At 40.4% G+C, this 25,489-nt stretch overlaps 2 protein-coding genes across 2 annotated transcripts; one reads left to right on the forward strand and one right to left on the reverse strand.

Annotated features, from left to right (window-relative positions):
• Positions 1 to 12,423: 12,423 nt before the first annotated feature.
• OR52B6 (olfactory receptor family 52 subfamily B member 6) lies at positions 12,424 to 13,425 on the reverse strand (the record flags this gene model as incomplete). The annotated part of the gene is made up of 1 exon (XM_081100278.1): positions 12,424 to 13,425. Exon 1 carries the CDS (start codon positions 13,402 to 13,404, stop codon positions 12,424 to 12,426), a length of 981 nt encoding a protein of 326 aa, XP_080956404.1. The 5' UTR covers positions 13,405 to 13,425.
• A 10,097-nt stretch (positions 13,426 to 23,522) lies between these two features.
• Positions 23,523 to 24,491, forward strand: LOC308525460 (olfactory receptor 52H1-like; the record flags this gene model as incomplete). Its single annotated transcript, XM_081100279.1, has 1 exon — positions 23,523 to 24,491. The coding sequence occupies one exon, from the start codon at positions 23,523 to 23,525 to the stop codon at positions 24,489 to 24,491; it is 969 nt and encodes a 322-aa protein (XP_080956405.1).
• Positions 24,492 to 25,489: the final 998 nt, after the last annotated feature.

Consider the following 25,489-nt stretch of genomic DNA (forward strand, 5'->3'; position numbering starts at 1 on the left):
AGTAGCCCGTGTGAGCCACCATCTGTTTGACCTTTTCTCAGTCCACCAAAACCCCTCTCAGTGTTAAAGTACCAAAAATAAAACGCTGCTGCCTAAGGATTTTTGCACTTGCTATTATTGCTGCAAGGAAGACCCTTTGCCTGATACCTGTATGTCTCTGACTTCATTCAACTCTCTCCTTACATGTTCCCTTATCAGAGGAGTCTGCTCTGTTGAGCCTAGCTGGCTCAGACACCCATACAATCGCTCCTGAGATACTTCCTTGCAGGATTTTTCTTCTGATCACCACCTAATATATACCTTTAATAGTTTGAACTCCCCACCAGAATATAAACTCCATGGGATCAGAGACCTTTTTTTTGTTTGTTTTTTATTTTGTTACTGTATCTTCCCACCTGACACACTGTCCACCCTACAGGTCCTCAACTCTCGATGAGTTAATACCTAGAACCTCCTAACCCCTCCATAGGATAGACTTTCTCATGGGCCTTTTCACCTCTTTGCCATCACTCTAACATTGCTTTCCAGTATCTAATCCCCAAGATCAAAGGAATCACTTATTATGAAGATACTTCTACTGGTTTCCCCCAATTACATTTGACATACAATATTATATTAGTTTCAGGTGTACACCACCCCAGTTATTAGACATTACATAATTTACTAAGTGATCATCACGATAAGTCTCGTGCCCACCTGACATCATGCAGAGTTATTAGAATTTTATTGACTATATTCCTTATGCTGTACTTTATATCTCCATGACTATTCTGTAACTACCAATTTGTACTTCTTAAGACACTTCTGCTTTCTATAAGCCCTTTTATCACTCCCCTAAGACCCTAAAGAAGCAACAATGACCACAAAAACAGGAGAGCATGTTTTTACAACTCATACTTTTATAACCAGTTGGGACTTAGAAATCACATTCCCAAGTTTTCTTTATTACTCATAGAAAAACTCTGAATAAATAAGAGTATTGTTGGCTCTTTGAAAAAAAAAAAAAGAGAGAAATAAAGCACACATCCTGTAAGTTGTAGAGTTGTGTAACCTAACACATCCAGAGTCCTAGTTCAAAGCTCCTAAATCTCATAATTTGAACATGACAGTTAAGCGGTAAAGGTGGTAAAAGTCAGGCACAGTTCTGGTGCTTTAGGAATGTGAAAACAGAAACTCATTCACTTTGCTGATTAGCAATAGCAATCTATACTAATAAAAAGGTAATATGCTAATTAGACTGGTTGACCAGCCATCTTCCAGACACCTGGCTTCCTTCTGGACAAAGTTATGGTGGTGGGGGCCAAGGCAGAGGCAGTTAGGGGTGATTAGGCCGGCAGGGGAGGGCAGCTGGAGGTGAGATCAGGCTGGGGGTGAGGTCCAGGACCTGCAAGAGCACCAGAGGACACTAGGTGGTTCTGATTGGTTGGTTCCTATGCCAATCAGCATCTCCAGGCCTAATCAGAGAGGCGGGGCTGAACAGCAGCCCCCACAAAGGCCAAGAGAGAAAGATAGGCCTGGCTTTTGGTGAAGCCCGGAAAGAAAGACGGAGAGAAAGAGAGAGGCACCTAGTGTCCTCTGGTGCTCTTGCAGGTCCTGGACCTATTCATTCACTTTTCTGATTAGTAATAGCAATCTATACTAATAAAAAGGTAATATGCTAATTAGACTGGTTGACCAGCCATCTTCCAGACACCTGGCTTCCTTCTGGACAAAGTTATGGTGGTGGGGGCCAAGGCAGAGGCAGTTAGGGGTTATTAGGCTGGCAGGGGAGGGCAGCTGGGGGTGAGATCAGGCTGGCAGGGGTTTAGGGACAATCAGGCCAGCAGGGGAGGGCAGTTGGGGATAGACCATGCCGGCAGGGGAGGGTAGTTGGGGGTGACCAGGCCAGCAGGGGAGAGCAGTTGGGTACAATCAGGCAGGCAGGCAGGCAGAGGCAGTTAGGGGCAATCAGGCAGGCAGGCAGAGGCAGTTAGGGGCAACCAGGCAGGCAGACAGAGAGGTTAGGGGTGATCAGGCAGGCAGGTGAGCAGTTAGGAGTCAGCAGTCCCAGATTGCGAGAGGGATGTCCGACTGTCGGTTTAGGCCGGATCCCACAGGCCCAATCTGGCAGTTGGGCATCAAGTTAGACATCTCCCAAGGGGTCCCAGATTGGAGAGGGTGAAGGCTGGGCTGAGGGAACCCCCACCCCCTGTGCACGAATTTCATGCACCGGGTTTCTAGTACTAATATAATAGTATTTATTGAAAGTCTGCTATGTACTGGGAAATAACCTAACTATTATACATGTAATAATTCAATAATTCTTTATAACAACCCTGAGTGTCATTTCAACCCCATTTCACAGTTGTATAAACTGAGGCTCAGAGAGGCTAGGCAGCTAATCCAAAGGGTAGATCCGGAATTTGAATGAAGAACCAGGCTACTACTCTCTATTTCTCTTCTCCATAAAGGGTACTTAATAAAATTGTTAACAAGTTAATGAAAGTAAGTAACTAATTGGTATTACAGAGTATCTATCATCTAAGATACTCAGGTTTAACCAAAGTAATCATGCCTATGGAAACTGGGCATTAGTTGGTTTATTATTTTCCTTACATACTTACATAATCTCATTTAGAACACTAGACTATGAGGGTCTATACCTTTATGAAGAATATGAGGGCACATCCCACAGCTTAACACTGCACCTAACAAAGACATGAGCAATTAACTTCGTAATAGGATTAAAATTATAACTTACCACTGAATTTATAGATAAATTTGATGTTGGCCTTGGGGCATCACAAAAGAAACAAATTATTATTTTATGAAATTGTTAATGTTAAAAAATAATTGACTTTGAAAAGATCAATAAAATACATAAGCTTCCAGGCAAGCTAACTGAGAAAAAAGAGAGGACACAAATTACTTGTATTAGCAATGAAAGAAGGGACATCACTCATCAGTACAAATTCTATGGAAACTAGAACTATGACAAAGGACTCATTCCCTGAAAGACACATTTTACCAAAACTCACACAGAAGAAATAGACAATCTTAATAAGCCTATTTCTGTTAAAGAAAATGAATCAGTTATTAGTAACCTTCAAAACCAGAAAGCAACAGGCCCAAATGGGTTAACCTGTACATTTTGTGAAAGATTTAAAAAAGAAATAATACGAGTTATCTACAATGTCTTTCAGAGGATAGAAGCAGAAAAAGTATTTCCCAGCTTATTCATTCTATGAGGCCAACACAACCCTAATACCAATAGCCTAAATCCTGATATATAAAAGCCCAGGGTTGTAACAACTGATCATGACCAAAGACTGACCAACCTGGAAGTCCTTCCATCAGCACTGGGTTGCCATGGTGACCCAGTGCCTACTGCCCAGGGGGCTAAGACCTAGAGAGAGAGGCAGGGTCTGATCCGCAGCCTCAGTGGCAGCTGTTGATCAGTACTTGCCTCTCTCTTTCTCTCAGTCTTTCTTTCCGGGCTTCACCAAAAGCCAGGCCTATCTTTCTCTCTCGGCCTTTGTGGGGGCTGCTGTTCAGCCCCGCCTCTCTGATTAGGCCTGGAGATGCTGATTGGCATAGGAACTGACCAATCAGAACCAAATGTGGATGCTGTGAAGAACCAATGACTATCTAGGAGGTGGAGCTTTTGATGCTGACTGGCATAGGAACCAACCAATCAGAATCAAATGTGGGTACTATGAAGAAACAATGGCTGCCTAGGAGGCAGAGCTTTTGACATTGATTGGCATAGAAACCGACCAATCAGAACCAAATGCGGGTGCTGTGGGAAGCCAATGGCTGCCTAGGAGGCAGAGCTTTTGATGTTTACTGGCATAGAAACTGACTAATCAGAACCAAATTGGCCAGCAGAGGAGGGCAGTTGGAGGTGAGATCAGGCCAGCAGGGGAGGGCCTTTGGAAGCGAAATCAGGAGGGCAGGGGAAGGCAGTTGGGGGCAAGATCAGGCCGGCAGGAGAGGGCAGTTGGGGGTAATCAGGCTAGCAGGCAGAGGCAGTTAGGGGTGATTAGGCAGGCAGGCAGGCAGGCAGATGAGTGGTTAGGAGCCAGCGATCCCAGATTGTGAGAGGGATGTCTGACTGCTGGTGTAGGCCTGATTTCTGTGGGATCGGGCCTACACCAGCAGTCGGACTTCCCCTAAGGGGTCCCCAATTGGAGAGGGTGCAGGCTGGGCTGAGGGAACCCTCCCTCCATGCACGAATTTCATGTACCGGGTGTCTAGTATAAATATAGATGTAACTCTTTAAACTCCACAATAACAAACAACCCAATTAAAAAAGGAGCCAAAGATGTTAACAGACCCTTCACCAAAGATATACAGATGGCAAATAAGCATATGAAATGGTCTCAGCAAATAAGCATCATGTCATCAGAGAAATGCAAATGGAAACAAACACATTGCAAGAAAACTTCAGACCAACATTTCTCATTAAAATAGCTACAAAAATCCTCAATAAAATATGAGCCAATCAAATCCAACAATGTATAAAGAGAATTATACACTATGACCAAGAGGGATTTATCCAAGGTGTGCAAGGCTGGTTCAAATAAATTACTTAATGTTAAAAAAAATGAAAGAAAAATCTGCCCTAGCCGGTTTGGCTCAGTGGATAGGGAGTCAGCCAGCAGACTGAAGGGTCACAGGTTCGATCCTGGTCAAGTGCACATGCCAGGGTTGCGGCCTCAATCCCCAGTAGGGGGCATGCAGGAGGCAGCTGATCAATGATTCTCTCTCATCATTGATGTTTCTATCTCTCTTTTCCTCTCCCTCTCTGAAATCAATAAAAAATATATTTAATTAAAAAAAAAACCACAAAAATCAGTTGATGTAGAAAGAGTGTTTGACCATTCCAATGCCCAAATATAATCAAATCTCAGATAAAAAGGAATAGTTCATCACCACCACACAAGTATTACAGGAAATGTTGAAGGGTATTCTTTAAGAAGAGGAAGAAGGAGGAGGAGGAGGAGGAGGAGGAGGAGGAGGAGGAGGAGGAGAAGAAGAAGAAGAAGAAGAAGAAGAAGAAGAAGAAGAAGAGAAGAAGAAGGCAACAAATCATGTCTATCAACAATTGAATCTAAAAATAAAAATAAATGAACAAGAAATCTAATGAACAAAATAAGCTGGTAAATAAAATGGAGTAAGAGGCATGCGAAGCATAGAACAGACTGATGAATCTCAAGATGTAGGGGGAAAAGTGGGAAGAGATTAACCAAAGATCTTACCTATGGAGGCAGACAGTAGGGTGGTGAAAGCCTGGGGCAGGGTGGAGGGGGGCAATGGGGGGAAAAAAGGGGGACATCTATAATACTCTCAACAATAAAGATTTAAAAGAAAAGAACTAGAGATCTTCTTTAGCTTGATAAAGCACACGTACAAAAAACCTACAGTTATACTGGCAATGAACAAGTGGAATTTGAAATTAAAAACACAATACATTACGTTTACATTAGGACTTTGGATGATGATGATGTGTCAGTGTAGGTGCAGCAGTTGTAACAAATATATGACTCTGGTATGAGATGGTGATATACATGTGTGGGGGCAGAGGGTATATAGTAAATCTCTGTACTTTTCCCTCAATTTTGCTGGGAACATAAAATTGCTCTTAAAAAAGTAATGTCTTAAAATGTTGTTGCTACTATACTTACCTTTTAAAAATATATACTTTTATTGACTTTAGAGAGGAAGAGAGAGAAAGATAGAAACATCAATGATTAGAATCATTGATCGGCTGCCTCCTGCACACCCCCTACTGAGGATCGAGCCGGCAACCCAGGCATGTGCCCTGACCAAGAATCAAATCATGGTCATCGCTCAACCACCAAATCACTATTTTAAGTGAAGATCCACTACATCTCCCCAATATAAACATATACACATACATTTATTTCAGGCAAAACTGTGCTTGGTAAAGTAGTCCTTAGTATCTGCTTCATCAATGCAATGCAATAATCACCAAAAAACTGGAAATAATCCATAAAACCATTAAGGGGTAAATAAACAAACAAATATGGTATATCCATACAATGGCATATTACAAAACAATAATATGGAACTACTGATATAACAAGAACCATGTCAAAAAACATTTTCCAAAGTGAACAAACTAGACCAGCAAAGATAAGTTACTGTATAATTCCACTTATATAAAATCCTAGAAAAGACAAAACTATGCTATTGGAAAGCAGATTAGTGGATTCTAAGGCCAGGGATGTGAAAAGGGAATGAACTATGAAGAGACACAAGTAAATTTTGGAGATGATGGAAATACCCTTTATAAATCATGATTATGTTGGTGGTTACACAACTATATATATGTCGAAACTCATGGAATTGTAATCTTAAAAATGATAACTTACTAAATGTAAATTATAATTCATTAGAGCTGACAAAAACAAAAGAAGAAATGCAATGAGAAAAAATGAAAGTGTGGCTTTCTGCGCTTTTAGGCATAAATTAACTGTGTTGTCAATTATGGTAGCTACATGTGGCTATGGAGCACTTGAACGGTGGCTAATTGGAAATGAAATGTAAATATAGAATACATACTGGATTCAAAGACTTAGTAAGATAATACAACCTAAAATATCTCAAGTTTTTTATATTAATTCCATGTCTTAATAATATTTTGGTACATTCAGTTAAATGTATTAAAATCAATTTTACCTGTTCTTACTATTCAATGAGACCACTAGAAAAATTAAAATTATATATGTGGCCCCCTTATAGTTCTGTTTCTTTACCATCTAATGCACTACTTTGGATAGTCAAGAGAGGATTTTTGAGGAAAAAAGATGTAAGAGTTGTTAAAGGGTATAATAAAGTTGAGAGGGGAGAAAAGAAGAAATTGTGAAGGAGGGGATCAATTGGCTAATACATAGTTAGCAAGGGTTTGAGTAACCCTGTCCCACATACCAGCAGGCCCTTGACCACCAGCTGCAGATGAGCGCAGTCCACTGGAGCTGTGGAAGGCCAGCTGAGTCTCAGCCTAAGGCCAGCTCTCAAGGGCTGTGTGGATGGGCTGAGATTCCAGTCCGGTTGTGTGAGAAGAGCAGAACCGGCAGCTTGAGGTAGTAGATGCCTGAGGATCAAATTAGCAAATGAAAGAGGCCAAATTCAGGACGATGTGGGAACAGTTAAATATAAAACAAAAGCCTGGAAAAGGTCAAGTGGTTGGCTAACTAGCAACACTGGAGTCCGATGGATCTCTTTAGTGCAGAAACTCTAGGCTTTCACCCCGACCAGTACAGTCTCTATACTTTATGATCTTCAGGGTTATTCGTATGCACATTAAGACTTTAGAAGCAGTGCCTCAGGCAAGGAAGCCTCTTCCCAAGTAGATGCAATTTAGGGTGCAAAATAGCTAGAAAGGGGCAAAGGTGGGGCTGAGGATGGGGAGAGAGGAAGGCTAGAGAATGGACTGATATTTAGATCTGAACCATCCATTAAGCTAGAGCAGGTCACAATTTGACATCAAAATAGCTTCCATAATAAAGTCAGTGACTGGGCAGGAGCTATTAAAGGTTAGACCAAGATGGTGATGGTGGTGGGACTCAGAAAATTAGAAATCAGATCGGCAGGGTTGGCCCTGTCCTCCCCTCCCCCCCCACCCCACCCCCGCAACTAGAAGCTCTAGTGAAAGTGAAGTAAAAATCTAAACAGGAGGCATATGCAATTGTAAAGTAAGTTAAGTAAGTTGGGCTTCTTGTACTTAGGGAATAGCAGTCTTTTTATCTTTGTGTAGAATTATATTCCACTCTCTTCTGTTACCTGGAATTGATTATCTAACAAGTGGCACTCCACAAGCATTTGAATTGAAACATAATCAGCTTCAAATACATATTTTTAAAACTTCACTTCAAAAGAATCGCTATCCCGTGCATTTCAAAAACTTTTTATTAACTTTGAAAATTCTTAAAATATTGTCCTGCACAGTTTTCCATCTTTCTGAGGTCATCCAGTAAGTGAGTTTTTTTTAAGATAAATTATAAAATTTTTATGTTTGATTTTTCCTGCATCTGTGAAATTCCACTTATAATTTTTAACTTGTTTAGATGTCAGTAGACATATTTTCCTTTATCATAGTGCACTTTGCCATATTTTATTCCCTACATCACTTCAAAACTTGTGCATTTCTTTTAAAGGTAGGCATTGCATTTGTCAATAAAAACTCAATAATTTGAGCAACAGTAATAGTAAATCCATTTGGCGTATCTAAACTTCTGCCTCACTTAATCCTCACCAAAACTTTAGGATATGAATATTACACTGTCCATTTTATAGATGTAAGAAATGAAGCTCAGTTACAGGAGGGGGGTACCCAGCCAGCATTTAAGTGTCTGAGCCAGAGGTGAAACAGGGTGCAGGGCCCATCGTCCATGCTCTGAAAACACACATTGCCGTCTGGGTTGAATGACTGGTTAAACGTTCATCTGCTCATGTGCAGTGAGGATGAAAAAGAAAGATACAGTTATCTAAATCATGAGCTCCCTAAGGGAAGGGACTCATCTCTTTCACTGCCCTGTCACCCCTTTCCTGGCCATAAGTAACAATAAGCGGCCCAGTCACAGAGCAGCGGGCGGATACCTGCCTGTGGCGGGCGCAGGGAGGGAAGAAGCAGCCAGAGAAGCTCCAGGTGTGAGCAGCACCAGGGGGTCACGGCTCCCCAGAGCAGACCAAGGACTTTTAAATAGACTCTGAAGAACAGAGGGCGCTCACTCTTTCGGTGTTCTTACCTCCCCTCCCCCCAGCACCCCAGCACAACTAGCATGTGGCCCCACCCCTTTCAGAGACAGGCAGGCCTCCTCCCCCTCCTGCCCGCAGGTCCGGCTGAGCGCGGCCGGCTCAGCTCCCAACTCCCTCAGGGCGAGGTCTGGGCCTCCAGGGTGGAGGACAAACAGTGCTCGCTTCCCGGAGCCGAGACAGGGAATGGGGGAGGGGCTGCTGACCTCTGAGTCCACGCCCGGCTCGCTTTGCTGTCATTGCCCACCAGCCCTTCCAGAGCTGCCTCGCCACATTCTTCAGCTTCCACAATCAGGGTTTAATCATCACTATCTTTAGAGTCTACTCCTAGCTCCAAAGGTCCCTCTTCTGTGCTCCCTTCCCAAACTAGAGTCAACTCAAAACGGCAGAGGTGCCCCTCACTCTTCCTCCACTCACGAGCCCTCCAACCCAACCTGGAAGGCAAGTCAAACTCTCAGGACTAGTGGGGAAAGCGGTGGCCGGCCAGAAAATGGATTTGCTTACTGACCTGGAATCCGTAGCCTGGATCTGGGCCAGAGATTTGCTGCTGCTCCCACCTCCAGCAAAGCAGAAAGACTCAGGGGCAAAGAGGCGGGGCGGGGGGGAAGGGGGGAGGGGGAGATGCCACTGATAGGGTTGGTCGGCCTAGCAAAGCCCTAGGTCCTGCACTCAGGGGTGTGGTCACCACTGTCCCAACCTGCCCTATGGTGTTCGCTTACAGAATGGCAAATTCTGAGGCCGTAGAGAACAACTGAAGGCTAGAGACGAGACTTCTAGAATGTCTTCACTTTTTGGCTTTCTGACATCATGTCAGTGTTCAATAACACTAATACACCTGTATTCCATATGAATATGTTAACTAAAGTAGCTAAGTGAATAGAAATATCTAAAGTTATAGGAGTGAGTCAAGACAACCGCTTGGCATCCTGATGGCATCTTTTGCAAAATTATAATGAAAATGTATCAACTTAAAATTACAGATTATATTTTTAAATTATATTTCCTTTACATTTAACCTATATAACTGAGAGACTGTAAATGTTTGTGTTTGGATCCTATGAATACATGTAAAGCTTATGAAGTCCAGGAATTGTGACTACTGGGTTTCAATGGCACAGCAACTCTAAGAGGCAGGCCAAACTTCTGCCCCAAGGATACAGAGGTGATGAGCCTGACCTGGTCTGAAAATGTGGGTTGGGGAAGGGGGACCTACAGAGAGGAGGGTGTTTGGATAAGTCAGAACAGAGGATTGGGCAAGGCGTCTTCTTTCACTGAACATAACATTTTCAAGGTTAATTCATGTTGTATAATGTATGAGTACTTCACTCTTTTGATGGCTGAATAATATAACAGTGTATGTATTTTCCATGTTTTTATGGAATATATATATATATATATATATATATATATATATATATATATATATATATACACACACACACACACACACACACACACACATACATACCACATAATATTGATATGGACATAGGTAGGCAAATAGTTGTGTGTGTTTTTTTTTAAAAAAAACCAAAAAACAAACAACTTCTTATTAATAAAGAAAGAGGGTGGCCATCAATAGGATATGGTACCTGGAAGCTCAAAAATTGTTTTTCATCTGATGTCTTCTGATTTTTTTTTTCCTAGGGCTAAAGTTTAAAATCATAAGGGGATTGAGGGCTGTGAGGCTTGGAAAAAGTCAAGTGGGATGGGGAGAAACTGTTTCAGCTTCTTCCTCTCCCTACTCTTTCAGTTTTTAAAAATCTGTCAAATTAAATGGGTAAAGCCATGATTTATTTGGGCATACTCAGGGACAGCAGAGGATAATTAGAAACAGATAACAGATAATAACCTTCCTATTAACACATCCTATTAGTAAAGAATTACATTTTAAAAATGGACAGCAAGCCCTGGCTGGGTAGCTCAGTTGGTTAGAGCAATGTCCCCATATGCCAAGGTTGCAGTTTTAATCTCCAGTCAGGGCACATACAAAATCACCCCTTTCTTTAAGGAACGTGGTTTAGACAAGGAATAAAGGAGCAAACATGAAAAATTTTTTGATAAAACGAGAATAACTATTCTCAGTACCCAAGAGGATGGATCTTTTATTTTGGGCAGAGTATGGGAGTGGACAGAGTTGAGGTGTGAACTGGGTTTTTAAGGATGAGTTGACCTTTGACTAAAGTCCAGGCTGAGTTGCTCTTCTGAGTGTCAGAGAACATTAGTCTAAGCTAATCTGTGGTGTGAATAATTAATGATTAGTGAGCAAGCTACCAAATTACATAGCCATGTTTATATTTCTTTAAACATTTATTAAAGAATATATAAATTAACATCCATTAGATATAAGTAAAATTTTGACTTCTCATTTTAATGATGAATATAATTTTTAAATACAAAACATATTTGGATGGGAAAGAGTGCTCTGTTCCTATACAATTATCTACATTTTGTTGAAAGGATGTGTCCACCTATATATGTTGCTGTGTGTTAGCATCTCTGAACTTGGGTACGTACACATCTGTGATTATGGACATGTGTAACTGGTAATAAAAATACTATCATTTCATGGAACTATCAATTTTTAGACATGAGAGTTCTCAGGGGTTCCCACTGTAAGAAAGATATTGCACTGGTAATCAAAATTGCATGCAAGGGATTAGGTAAGTCATTAGAGAGAAAATGCAAGTGAATACTGGGAAAAGTCCTATTTGGATGGTAGATTCCAAGTAAGTTATCACATTTCCCTCAGTTAGTTTTTCTTGAGATGCTAGGGATCAGAAGGGATTTGAATAATAGGTAGAAGAAAGTGAGGTGGGTATTAGAATAGATTGCTAAACAAATAAATCAAAGGTGGATTTTAGTAGAACATTTATTTTATTTTGTATTCACTTATTTGTATTCTATATTCCACCCGAAACATTTCTGCAAACCAATAAAAACTCTTTGTAAACATTATTGTTAGTGACTGATTAATATTTGATAGAAAGTATATATAATATAGCGTTATTTATTTACTAGAGGCCCAGTGCACAACATTTGTGCACTGGAGTGGGGGGGGGGGTCCCTCAGCCCGGCCTGTACCCTTTCACAGTCCAGGACCCCTTGGGGGATGTCCTCCTGCCGGGAGCAGGCCTAAGCCGGCAGGCAGACATCCCCTGAGGGGTCCTTAGTGCTGCCGAGGAGGCAGGAGAGGCTCCTGCCACTGCTGCTGCACTCGTTAGCTGTCAGCTGGCTTCTGGCAGAGCAGCACTCCCCCTGTGGGAGTGCACTGACCACTACGGGGCAACTCCTGATTGAACATCTGCCACCTGGTGGTCAGTGTGCATTATAGCAACCAGTCATTCCCCCATTAGGTTGATTGACATATTAGCCTTTTATTATATAGGATTGTCATTCATGCAGAATATAAAAGCTATTTTCCTTTTTTTATGCTATTGTAAATAATTCTGGAGTTAATGACTTTTTTTTTCATAAATCTTTGTGAAACACCACTCCCATCTGGGGACCAAGAATTTGAGTATAACATTCATTTAAATAAATTAGGACATGGGTGAGAATGACACAAGATAACTGAATGATGTAGAGATGAGGATATGGTGAATATGAAATATGAAAAAATAAATATGAAAAGGGATTAAGTTGAGCTCAAATTGGAAACCTTTAGTTACATCTCTTGACAAGATTTGAAAACATCTGTTTAGCCCCTTCCAAAATTGGTTTGGTCCTCACTCCATAAATAATAGGATTGAGCATTGGTGGGATGACCACATAGAGATTGGCCAGAAGGATGTGGACATAGCTTGGGATGAGTCTCCCACCAAACCTATAGGCAAAGACAGAAAAGAGGGCAGGAATATAGAAGAGTAGAATGACACAGACATGGGAGCCGCAAGTGCTCAGGGCCTTGGACCGGGCATCTTGGGAAGGGAGTTGAAAGACAGCTCGAAGGATGCAGATGTAGGAAACAGCGATAAGGATGATGTCCAGGCCAGTGGAGAGTAGAGCAGCTGCCAGCCCATACCAGACATTGATGGAGATATCAGAACAGGACAGACGGGCAATGCCCATGTGCTCACAAAATGTGTGTGCAATGATGTTGATCCGGCAATAGTGCAGGCGCTTGAGGAGAAAGATGGATGGAAACATGATGATGAAGCTGCGGGTCAGGGTGGCAGCAGTGATCTTCCCAATGACCGTGCTTGTGAGGATGGTGGCATACCGCAGAGGGGAGCAGATGGCAACGTAGCGGTCAAAGGCCATGGCCAACAGGACTGCAGAGTCGGCCACAAAGAGGAAGTGGATGAAGAACATCTGGGTGAGGCAGCCATCAAAGGAAATGTGGCTAGAACCTAACCAGAAGTTGGCCAGAGCTTTGGGCATCGTGGCAGTGGAGAGCAAGACATCAGCACTGGCCAACATGGACAAAAATATGTACATAGGCTCATGCAGGCTTGGCTGGGAGAGAATAACACAAATTAAAACGCTGTTGCTTACCAGGGCGGCTACATACATGGCACAGAAGGGTATGGAGAGCCAGATGTGTAGATACTCCAGCCCAGGGATGCCAATGAGGAAGCAGCCTGCCATGCGTGTGTCTGAGTTGTTTGTAGCAGCTATGCTGTTAGTAGATAAGAGAGCCATGATTTTCTGTAGCACCCTCACCTGTGCCACAGGGGAGAAATAGCTTCAGACTTTGTAAACATTAGCAGAGTGCACATAAAAGCTTGCAAACAACCACAAGGTCTGCTCATACTCACAGGTCCTCCAACCATTGTGGGCTTTGCACACAGGTATATTCCCTATAGACACTCACACATGAGTTGTGCACCAAGTGCACAGTTACAGACCCATAGATAGGCTCTCCATACAGCTGCAAGACTTTCTGGAAACACAAGGCTCGAAAACATTACCAGACTTAGCACAGTGCCACAGGTTCTGAAAAGAGCAGGACTAATTAGAAAGTAAAAAACAATCTCTTTAATCTCAATGGGTATATAAATTGTAATAAACTGTAAAAGCCTCAGGCTGCAGTCCCATGTCAGAGATCTGCTCTGTCAGACTGTGTGATTTTGGACAAGTCACTGTCTTCTGAAAAACAATCTTTTTGACTTTTCAAAAAATGAACATAATGCTCGTTTTGTTGATGTGTTAAATTAAAACTCATCTGAGGAAATGTTATTAAGCTGTGTGGTGCTTCCTGAGTCACCTCTGTGACTCTGAAGTGTGGGGCTGTCACCTAGAACATGAAAGAAGGTGTAGAGCAATGCTTCTGAAAGTGTGGTGTCCAGGCCAGCATCATCAGCAACACTGGGGAACTTACAAATTCTTGGACCCTCCTACCCTTGGGGTTGGAGACAGCATTCTATGTCTCCATGTTAAAGTTTATGAATCACTGATGTAAGAAGTTCTTTACTTTCTTTCCAGTCTATTCTACAATCTACATGTCTATGTCTTCTGCCAGGACAAATAATGTCTCAGCTCTAATTGGTTTCTGCATCATTCTCTGTGAAAATGTTCAGGCTTCAATGAAATCTAACCAGTGTTTTCCTCATCACTTAGCTAGGATGTGAAGGAAATGACAACCATACAAATAGACTCAATTACATGTTAGGCCCATTGACTCTTACTAAGTTCTATTGAATTATTCTCACAATGAATATATAACTTTACTACTGCCCAAATGAACATTCCTCCCTTTCAACTGAATTTCCCTCATACATAATGGAGACTTCAAGACTATCAGGAGACAACTGCTCATATTATTCCACTCTTGTAAATTTATCTTATCTCTGTACCCATCCTCCTCTCATTTCCTCCATTCTCAGAGAAACTAGTGTTGATGTCCCTTCTGCCTTTCAATATCTCCCTTGTTATAGTTATATTTTACTCTACCTAGGAACAAGAAAGCTCCCTGAGGTCATTTATTTATTTTTTATTTATAGAGTGCAAAGATAAAATAAGTCAATTGTATTTTTCTACACTAGCAGCAAATAACTATACAATCACATTTTAAAAGTTTGTAGTGCAATACAAACATAGATGCATATGAAATGTATGTTAAAAATATAATACACTTAGCTCAAATTTGCAAATCTCTACACTGAGAATTACAGAATATTGCTGGAAGAGATTTTTTTTAAATGTAAACAAATGGAGATATATACCATGTACACAAAATGGGAAGACCAATAGATTGTTAATCTATTGATTTTCTCAAAAATAAATTTATAGTTTTTTATTTAATTTGAAATTTTTAGCTTTGTTGAGGCATAAGTAATAAATAAAAATTATATCTATACAAAGTGTAAATATAACTTAATATATGAATACATTTTGACATGATTGCCACAATCAAGTTAATTAACACATCAATCACTTCACATACCTTTCTTTTTTGTGGCCTTAAATTATTTTTATTTTTCCTTTTTATTGAATTTATTGGAGTGACACTGGTTAACAAAATTATACAGGTTTAAGGTGAATAATTTTACAACACACCATCTGTACAGTGTATTGTGTGCTTACTACCCCAAGTCAAGTCTCTGTCCATCACCTTTTGTCCTCCCTATACTCTCCACTACTCCCTTCAGTCCCCCTCCCCTGGCAATCACTGCACTATGTGTCCAAGAGTTTTTTATTTATTTATTTTGTTTTCTTTTTTGCTCAATCCTTCCGCCCCCCCCCCCCCAGCTCCCACTGCCCCACAAACACAGCTGTAAGGCTGCTCTCTATAAATCTATCTCCATTTTGCTTGTTAGTTCATTTTGTTCATTAGATTCCATATATGAGAGAAATCATATGATATTTTTCTTTCTCTGACTGGCTTATTTCACTTAGCTTAATGCTCTTTAGGTCCACACGCACACACACATGTAAACATAAACACACATATCGTCAGATGCAGTCATGTATATGTTTATATATGCATGCATATGTGTATAAGTTTGTATGTATGTAAATCTTCACGAATAATTTCACCACCTATTCTCTGAGTTCTTTTTCTTTCCTACCTCCTCAGGGGCTTTGTTTCATCAATTATCTCCCCTCTTCTTTACCCCCAGTTTGTCCTAATTTCCTAGATAGTTATCTTTATTATTTATGAACATTCAAATATTTTTAACCTTGAAAACAAACGAAAAGTTAACGGCAAAAATAAAAAAATATTGTATTCTGCTAACCTGTCTCACTACTTCCTGTCTATCTCTCTTCTTTCCTTCAGAATCATGTTTTTCATGAAACTCTAGATTTGGCTTTGATTTTTCTACTCAGCTCTAGTCTTCTCTTGTCCCTGACCTTCCTTTCTGGTCCTCATTAAGGGCTCCTCTGTCCCTGCTGGATGGCTCACCAAGGCGCTTCCTATTTCTCTGTTTCTAGGCTCCCTCACTCTTCGCTATCCCTGGCTGATCTTTCCACCTGCCTTGGCTTCATTTACCCTCATGTACTAATACCTCCCAAATCTATATTTGCTACCTATATTGCTTTTTAAGCTTCAGATCCATTTACTGAAAGACCTCCCAACTGATTTCCTCACCTGCAGTCCTTCCAGTCTCTAAACCAGTCTCCACATACAGAGTTGGGCAAAAGTAGGTTCACAGTTGTTAGTATGGAATCTAACACAATAATTAAGAAACAATAATACAAACATAAACTCTGTATTTCACATACTCACAACTGCAAACCTACTTTTGCTCCACCCTGTATAAATTATATTTCCAAAGCTAATTCGGAGCGTACTACTTACCTGACAATAGAGAATAATTCCCATTGCCTAATAAAGTGCATACATTCTCTGCTTTGTCTACCAATACTGGACAAATGCGTGTCTCTGAATTTGCTCTTCTTCTCTGTGATCTTTTATTTATTTTAATTTTTAAAAATATATCTGTATTGATTTCAGAGAGTAAGGGAGAGAGAGAGAGAGAGATAGAAACATTAATGATGAGAAAGAATCATTAATTGGCTGCCTCCTGCATGACCCCTACTAAGGATTGAGCCCACAACCCGGGCATGTGCCCTTGACCAGAATTGAACCCAGGACCTTTCAGTCTGCAGGCCAATGCTCTATCCACTGAGCCAAACCGACTAGGGCTGTGGTCTTTTATACAATCCACTTCCTTTATCTTCATCTTTCTTTTTAATGTAGCCAGTTTATATTTCTCACTCAGGAAGACATTCCTCATTTCCCAAGGCTGGGTTATGCTTATATTGACTTGCAGTTATCTATTTCTCTCTCTAGCATTTACCACACTTGGAATATTTTCAGTCCCAATATATGATGAGCTCCTTAAGAGTCAGCACTGTGTCTTGTTCACTGGTGTGTGGAATAGAGATGATATGTAGTGAATGTTTTAAAAAATCATAGAATAGGAAAGTCCCCACCCACTCAGCCACGTAAAGTTCACACTGTCAAGGACACATACTCAGATAAAAATCACAGGTTTATAGTAACATTCTCATTCAGCTGTAGTCTGTGCCATTTGCTGTGCTCACTCTTCCCACAGCATCACTCATCATGCTCATCTTCCTCCACTGCACATTCTCACCTTTGTCGGTCACATCAGCACCTGCATAAACTTTTCTCTTCTGATTTCAGTTCTCCTAAATCATCCACCTCCAAGACAGTCTTTGTTCACAGCACCTCCCTACCATTTATCATGTGATTTCTGTTTTTACTCCAATTAGGCACCCATTGAAGTCGCCATACCCCACACTAGACAACAATCCGAAGAGCTCCACTTACAGTTGTCTCTCTGGCAGCCCCTCTTTCAGATCTTCCATTCATATGCTCAGTTCCCTTACCCACTGGTTCATGCTTCTATCATCTTTGGAAAAATTACCAGAAAAACTATCCCTTCTAGTCCAGTGAATTCATTTTCCCATCTGTCTTTCAATTATTTACATAACTTCACCATCCAGAAACCTTGTTCTTTATAAGTTGTCTCCCAAATGCAGTAGAATAACTGTTCTTTCTGTTGTTCCTCAGTGTCTGAGGATAGAACCTCTATGTCATTTATGATTCTTACATCCTCCTTAGGAGCCAAGTATGACGTGCACTGACCACCAGGGGGAAGATGCTCTTTCAATCACCTACTCATCAATCTCCCCATCCTCACCAGGGAAGTAACCCTCCAAACTGCCCTTCTCCCATCCCACTCTTCAGGAAAACACAGTTCAATCCAGACAACCTAGATAATTCTTTAGCCCTCCACCCCTCCTTGAACATTGCTATAGAGCTGCCCATTCATCTGGTACTTATTTCCTATCAATTCCTCCACATCTATAATCTCTCCATCCTGAAAATTTCTGACCTAGACTTACCTCCTTGGTTCCACCTTCTCAGACTCACAGTGTCTCAGTTCAATATTTCACACACAGCTTAACTTCCTTAATATATAGAATTGAATCTCAGGTCTTGCTTCATACGATGTTTATTCCCTCCTGTCCTTTGGGAGCAGAGATTCCCCTCCCTCTTTTTATCTTTCCTTCCTTCAGCTACAAATTCCTCCCCCACCACTTAGGCAAATCTGCCTTTGTTCAAATGGGAATTTAAGGCACATAGGGATATGTTTTGGCAAAGAGCCAGATGGAACAGATATATTGTTAGACACTCTGAGCATCTAAGGGGGGTAGTCAGCACCAACTCAGAGGCTCTTAGCCTAAAAGTTTTCATTGAACTTGCTTTTGCATTTCCCATTTCAATATGACCCTCCATACATTCACTCCTACTCTTTCTCCCCATTGTCCTTCCTATAGCATTTTTCTTTCAGGCTTCTTTCACTTATCACCTGTCTAGAGTTTAGTTTTAAATCCCTAGTTCTTTTTTCTTTTTCTTTTTTTTACCTCATTGCTTTCTCTTTATCCTTTCACTAATCCTAAGATCTATCATATTTATATGTCATCCTAACAGAAAGGATATATGGAAATTATCACCCCAGTCTTATTCAAAAATTTGATAAGCCTGGATTTACCTGTTCTTTGGGTCAGAATTTCAGGTCAATGTCCCCTTACTATGACCAGTAATTATAATACAGCAGTGGGTACAGAGTGCTGTGGGAGTCCAGAGACCAGAAGAATAATTCTTCCTGGTATTTGTTGGGGAGGCTTTATAGACAGTCCCACTGCAGTTGGGATTAAAACAATTGTGTGTGTGTGTGTGTGTGTGTGTGTGTGTGAGAGAGAGAGAGAGAGAGAGAGAGAGAGAGAGAGAGAGAGAGAGAGAGAGAGAGAGAGGATATTGTGAGAGCCAACTGAGGCAATGAATGTGAAAGGATTTCACAAATAAGATAAATAGTGGTGGTAATGCTTTGGGATAAGATGGAAACTAGATTACTAGAACCAGAGCAGAAACCAAGAAACTAAAGACTAGTATTCAGAAGATAGAAAATTGTGTCAATCAGTCTCAGGTTCTTCTAAAATTAGAATGACTCCCCTCTCTGAGCCAGACCTTACTTAATTTTGGGGGTCTGTTTGTTAATTGAGAAAAGGTTTCCTTTCTGAAATAGCTTTCAGTATATTCCTTAGGCTTTTCAACCATGGTCACTACCAAATGTCCATTTGCTATTCCAGAGTTCCACTCAGGAAATCTCTTTACTTTTAGTTGTCATGTCTATGTAGGCTCCTCTTGACTATGGCAGTTTAGTTTTCAATCCATTGTTCTATTACTTCAATTTTTAAAATGGCTTTTTGTGTGTTTTTATTTTAAAATGTTAAATTTTTTCTTTCATATTGTCGGAATGGGTGAGATTGGTGTCGTGTGCTCAATGTGATTTTTTCCCCATGAAATTCCAACTCTGACTTGTTGAAATCGGAGAAAGTTTCATGTAAGGAGCTCAGAGATCTGAGCACTCACTCACACAGCCAGGCAAAAGTATAAATATAATTTTAGGGAAACAGAAGTTTATTTTACCCATTTTTATCTGCCACAGTTGATATACCAAGGTAATTGGTGTACAACCATCTTTAAAGCTCTGGTCTATTTTGCTCTGAAGCATTCTGGACTTGGTCTGGTTCAGTAAAATGGAAAGAGTAGTTAGCATCACAAAATTATAATGTATCTTCAGCTCTTTCTGCAGATGCAAAACTTGCTTTGTTTTATGTATTTGTTACACAGTTAGAAAGACAATCCACAAATGAAAAAACTATGTAAAACACTGAGATCTATAGTATTTTGGGGGAGGAGTGGCAATACATGGACAAAATCAATAAAATGAAAGGAGAATAAGGAAGTGATAATATTAAGAATAACTTAGGTTTTTGCCATAAGCAGCTGGGTGTTAACCATACATTTCCAGTCACATGGTAAGCATTCAATGAATATGCAATGGCCTAAGGAAGTGATTTATGCAAAGATTTAATTTTATACATCTTGTTCAGAAATCACTGAGTTTCTTTGGTTCAAAAAGTATCTCAATGCAATGACAAGTAGAGACTAGAAAGCCCCATTCAGTGAAATAGAATACTATATAATAAAACCCTAGTATGCCAATTGACCAAACAGTGGAACAACTGGTCACTATGACGTGCACTGACCACCAGGGGGCAGATGCTCAAGGCAGGAGCTGCCCCCTGGTGATCAGTGTGCTCCCACAGGGGGAGCACTGCTCAGCCAGAAGCTGGGCTGGCAAGTGTAGCGGTGGTGGCGGGAGCCTCTCCTGCCTCTGAGGCAGTGCTAAGAACCCCTTGGAGGATGTCCCAGACTGCGAGAGGGCACAGGCTGGGCTGAGGGACCACCCCCTCCAGTGCATGAGTGTTGTGCACCGGGCCTCTAGTATGATATAATAATCCAGAAAAACCCTCACCTGATGGAGGAGTTGGGGCTGGGGAACTGAATGCATCAAAATTGGAGGTCATTGAAAGCCTGATACTCATATCTGCCCAACAACCATATCATATGGAACTCATCAGTGTCCCTAAACAATCAACTGTCTTATCTCCAAATATTCACATAACTATCTCATGGGATCAGAATTTAAAGGGCCACCAGCACACCATTCTTCCAAGTCATAACCTGGAGCCTAGCTACAGTGTCTATAAATGACTCATCGACATAGGTCATACCCTGAAGAATCCCTGGTTTCTCTCCTGAGTCTAAAACTCTGAATCATATCCCATGTGCATGTGATTGAGATTTAAAAAATGTTAATGTAAACTTTTATTATAAATACTAATGATATTGACTGGGGAGTAGAGTCCCTGGAATCCCCCTAGGTTTTAGGTCCCTCATTTTTCAGTCTCTTCATCCCCTGAGAAAACCAATAAAAGATAAAAAGGCTATGCTCTGCAGGTGTGTCTCTTCCCCAGCTAGAATTAAATGTCTTTCTCCCTGTGCCTCACCTGCTCTGTACCCTTTCCTTCTTTCTTTTTCTATGTCTCCCCCCGCCGCCCCCCCCACACCCCAGTTGTGTTATGTTCCCTTCTGTATCTCTGTTCTCATCCTGGAGTTATCCTCTTCCAGCCATCTACTGGCTTTCTAACCCAGCACCAACATCAAAACTAGTTGTCTGTGAGTATTATCTGAATGTGGTAATGGTGATAGTGGGAGAAGTCTTGGGAAAGCAGAATGAGAAAGAACAGGCAGTGTTAAAGGACCTTCTGGTCGGCAGAATAATATAGCCCCTCAAAGATATACACAACCAAATCTCTGGAACCTGTGCATGTTATTTATATGGCAAAGAAAATTTATGCAGATAATCAGCTGATTTAAAATAAGGGTATTATACTGAATTATCTGGGTGATTCCAGTATAATCACAAGGGTCTTTAAAAGCAGAAGAAGGAAATAGAAAAGTTTAGAGTCAGAGAGATATGAAGTCACATTTCTAAAAAGTTTAGAGGAAGACTAAATCTATTGTTATTACCTTTGAAGATGGAAGAAGAGTCAATAAGCCAAGGGAATATATATATATATATATATATATATATATATATATATATATATATTCAGCAGTGACTGACTTGAAATATCAGTTTTCTACTGAGACTGTATTACTGGTTATTCTATGTGAAATCTTGCCTTCTTCCATGCTGGAAGAAACACATGGAGACAGAAATTATATTCTCAAGAAGAGTTCTTAATCATTAATGCAGGGTTGGCCACATATCTGGGAAAAAGACTTCAAGAGAATAGTAAAAAGTAATCAAAGTTTAATACAAACATCTGATTGCTTGGTAAATATATGTATAACCCATGAACACAGATGATAGTGTGGTGAAGGCCTGGGAGGTAGGTTTGGGGTGGAGGGATTAAAGTGGGATATCTGTAATACTTTCAAAAGTAAAGATATATTTAAAAAAAGAACTGTGATTGCACAAGCAGGGCAATAGAGACATGGTTTAGTAAAACTGGAGAAAGTTTCCTGGAGACATTAGCACTTGTCAGGGTCAGAGCAATGAGTAGAATTTAGTCATAGTGAGAAAAGACAAGATTGCATCTATGGAAAAGGCAGCAATACCAGCAATGGGGTGTAGGAATGATGGAGAAATACGGGGAGTCCTCTATGAATACATTTTAGGGAAGAATGTGAGACACATTCATATAGGTAGAACCACTCTATATAGGGAAAGTATTGACTGTAAAACAGGAAATAAAAATAATTGTTGGCACAGCTGGTGCAATTACATGCTTTTAAGCAATGTGAGTGTTTTGGTAATTTTATATTTTAAAGAGATCAATATGGTAGCATGAGAAGAGAAGGGTTTGCAATATATTAAAAGAACCAAAATTCTTTTTTAAAAAGTGTTGTTATTGATTCTTGAGAGAGGAAGGGAGAGGGAGAGAGAAACATTGATTGGCGGCCTCCTGCAGGCCCCCTACTGGGGATCAAGCCCACAACCCTGGCATGTGCCCTGACCAGGAATGGAACTGATTTCTTCTTGGTGCATGGGATGATGCTCAAACAATTAAGCCACACCAGCCAGGATAGAACCAAAACTCTTATTCTATGGTTCTAATTAGTGAGTAAGATGATGTGAGTAGATGAGGAAGTAGAGAAGAAAAAGAAGTAGGCCGATCAAACAGGGATTTCAAATAAGGATCATAAGAGCTGGAAGATGAGAGATAGGGGCTGAAGGAGGAAGGGTTACCACCAACTCTCAGATCACTATGTTCCAGCAGTGGGAGAACAATGTGATGACATATGGGGTAGCTGATCAGGAAGTTGGCAGGTAGAAGAAGATAATGAGCCTTGGAACACTATTTCTGAGTTGAAAAGAATATTTAGATAGAGATTGTCTTCCAGATATTGAAGAGGTGGGAGTAAATTCTGAGCAGTAGTAGATTGACTCACCAGAGTCCTAGTGATACATTGGCATTAAAAAATGCAAATTTGATAATTAACACATGGCCCCTTATTTATTTAAATGGATATTCTTGAGATTTGTGTCAAGTAGGATATTTAATACATCTTTGAGAAACCTCAAACGAAGTTATTTGGTGAGAGCAAGACAACCTTGGAATTTTAATTGACAACAAAGGACCAATATGCTCCTAGGTCATAGTTCTATTGGGACATGGTTCCAATATAGTAATAATGCAGTTATGGTAAGGTAATATTTATACATGGGTAATAATTAAGGTTTTTGGGAAGCTTTTAGTAAGTGCCATAGAGGTTGTGAGAAGTAGATTGCATTTTTTCTTCTAGTGTTAGTTAAGAGATAGGACAGAGGTAGCCCAGTGATGGAAAAGACTTAAAAAAGGATTTTGTGAACAGACAGTCCCCAGAATTAAACATGGTATTTTGTCCTCAGGGAATGACAATCAACATGATGACCACATTGAATTTGACAGCTTTTAATCCAGATTCCTTCATTTTGGTGGGGATCCCAGGGCTGGAGCAGTTTCACATCTGGATTGGAATTCCTTTCTGTACCATCTACCTTGTGGCCCTTGCAGGTAATGGCATTCTTCTCTACCTCATCGCTATGGACCGCAGCCTCCATGAACCCATGTTCTTCTTCCTCTCCATGTTGGCCTCTACGGACCTCATATTGTGCAACACATGTGTCCCCAAAATGCTTGGCATATTATGGTTGAAAGATCAGAAAATCACATTTTCTGGCTGCCTCACCCAGTTGTTCTTTCTCCACTTCAGCTTCTTTCTGGACTCAGCCATATTATTGGGTATGGCATTTGATCGCTACCTGGCCATTTGCTCCCCCTTGAGGTACAGCAGTGTCTTGACACCTAGAACAATTGTCAAGATCTCGGTAGGCATTGTTGGTCGGAGCTTTAGTATCATTTTGCCTGTTGTTTTCCTGGTGAAGCGTTTGCCCTTCTGCAGGACACGTATCATCCCTCACACATACTGTGAGCACATAGCGGTGGCACGGCTCTCCTGTGCTAGTATCTCCATCAATATCTGGTATGGCTTCACTATGCCTCTAATGGCGATTATGTCAGACCTGATCCTCATTGGTATTTCTTACACTCTCATTCTTCGTGCTGTTTTTCACCTTCCGTCTAGAGATGCCCGCCAGAAAGCTCTCAGCACCTGTGGGTCTCATGTCAGTGTCATTCTCATATTCTACACATCAGCCTTGTTCTCTGCCCTTACACATCGCTTCGGCCACAACATCTCTCTCGCCTTTCACATCATGTTTGCTAATCTCTATGTAGCAATCCCTCCTGCACTCAATCCCATCATTTATGGTGTAAAAACAAAGCAGATCAGGGACAAAGTTGTCCTTCTACTCTTTCCTAAAGGGAACAGTGACCTGGGGATGAGGGCATAGAAAATAAGATTGTGGAAAGTCAAGTAATTATATTTATTTAATATAATTTATTTGTCAGACAGAGAAAAACAAATACCATATGATTTCACTTATGTGTGAAATATAAAGAACAAAATAAATAAACAAAACAGAAACAGACTCATAGATGCAGAGAACAAACTGATATTTGCCTGATAGGAGAGGGGCTGGGGGCTTGGTGAAAAATATGGGATTAAGAAGTACAAATAGGTAGTTAAAAAATAGTCATGGGGATGCTAAAACCAGCATAGGGAACACAGTCAGTAATATTGTAATAATTATGCATGATGTTAGATGGCTGCTAAAATTATGGGTGGGGATCACTTTGTAAATTACATAATTGCATAACCATTATGCTGTACACTTGAAACTAATATAAAGTAATATTGAATGTTGACTGTAATTGAAAAATAAAATAGAAAACCACAATGACAACACAAAATAGAATTTCTTATGTAAATCACTAGCAGAAAGCCCCCCAATAATGGATCCAATGGTTATAAATTTCAAGACTTCATTTCTCTTGGAGAAAATAATTGATAGAATTAAATAAAGAGAGGTAAGGATTATTCAAGTCTCAAGAAAATGATAGGCATCAGAAGGAAGTATCCTAATTTTCTACCATCAAAAACATAAATGCACAAAATTTTTACTCTTTCTTTGGTCCCTTTATCCTGTTTCAATTTTCTCTTCTTAAAATAAAAGAAAAGCTAGTACTTAACTCATAGTCTTGTGAGGTTAAATTTGTCTAACACACAGTCAACTCATAAATTAAATAATTATTAGTATGGTGAAAAGTCTAAATAAATCCCACTCCCAATTCTTTCTCTGTCCTACATAGTTAATTTTCTATTTGATAACTTCTCTTGACTATTCCATTTTCAAAATCTACATGAAAAAAATACCACCTGTTTCTCTTCCTTTCTTCATGATCAACACATTCTCTCTAACTCTCTATATTAACTAAATGGTACAAAAGT

This window comes from Myotis nattereri, assembly GCF_964212035.1.
Source record: "Myotis nattereri genome assembly, chromosome: 9".
In the NCBI taxonomy this organism is placed as follows: domain Eukaryota; kingdom Metazoa; phylum Chordata; class Mammalia; order Chiroptera; family Vespertilionidae; genus Myotis; species Myotis nattereri.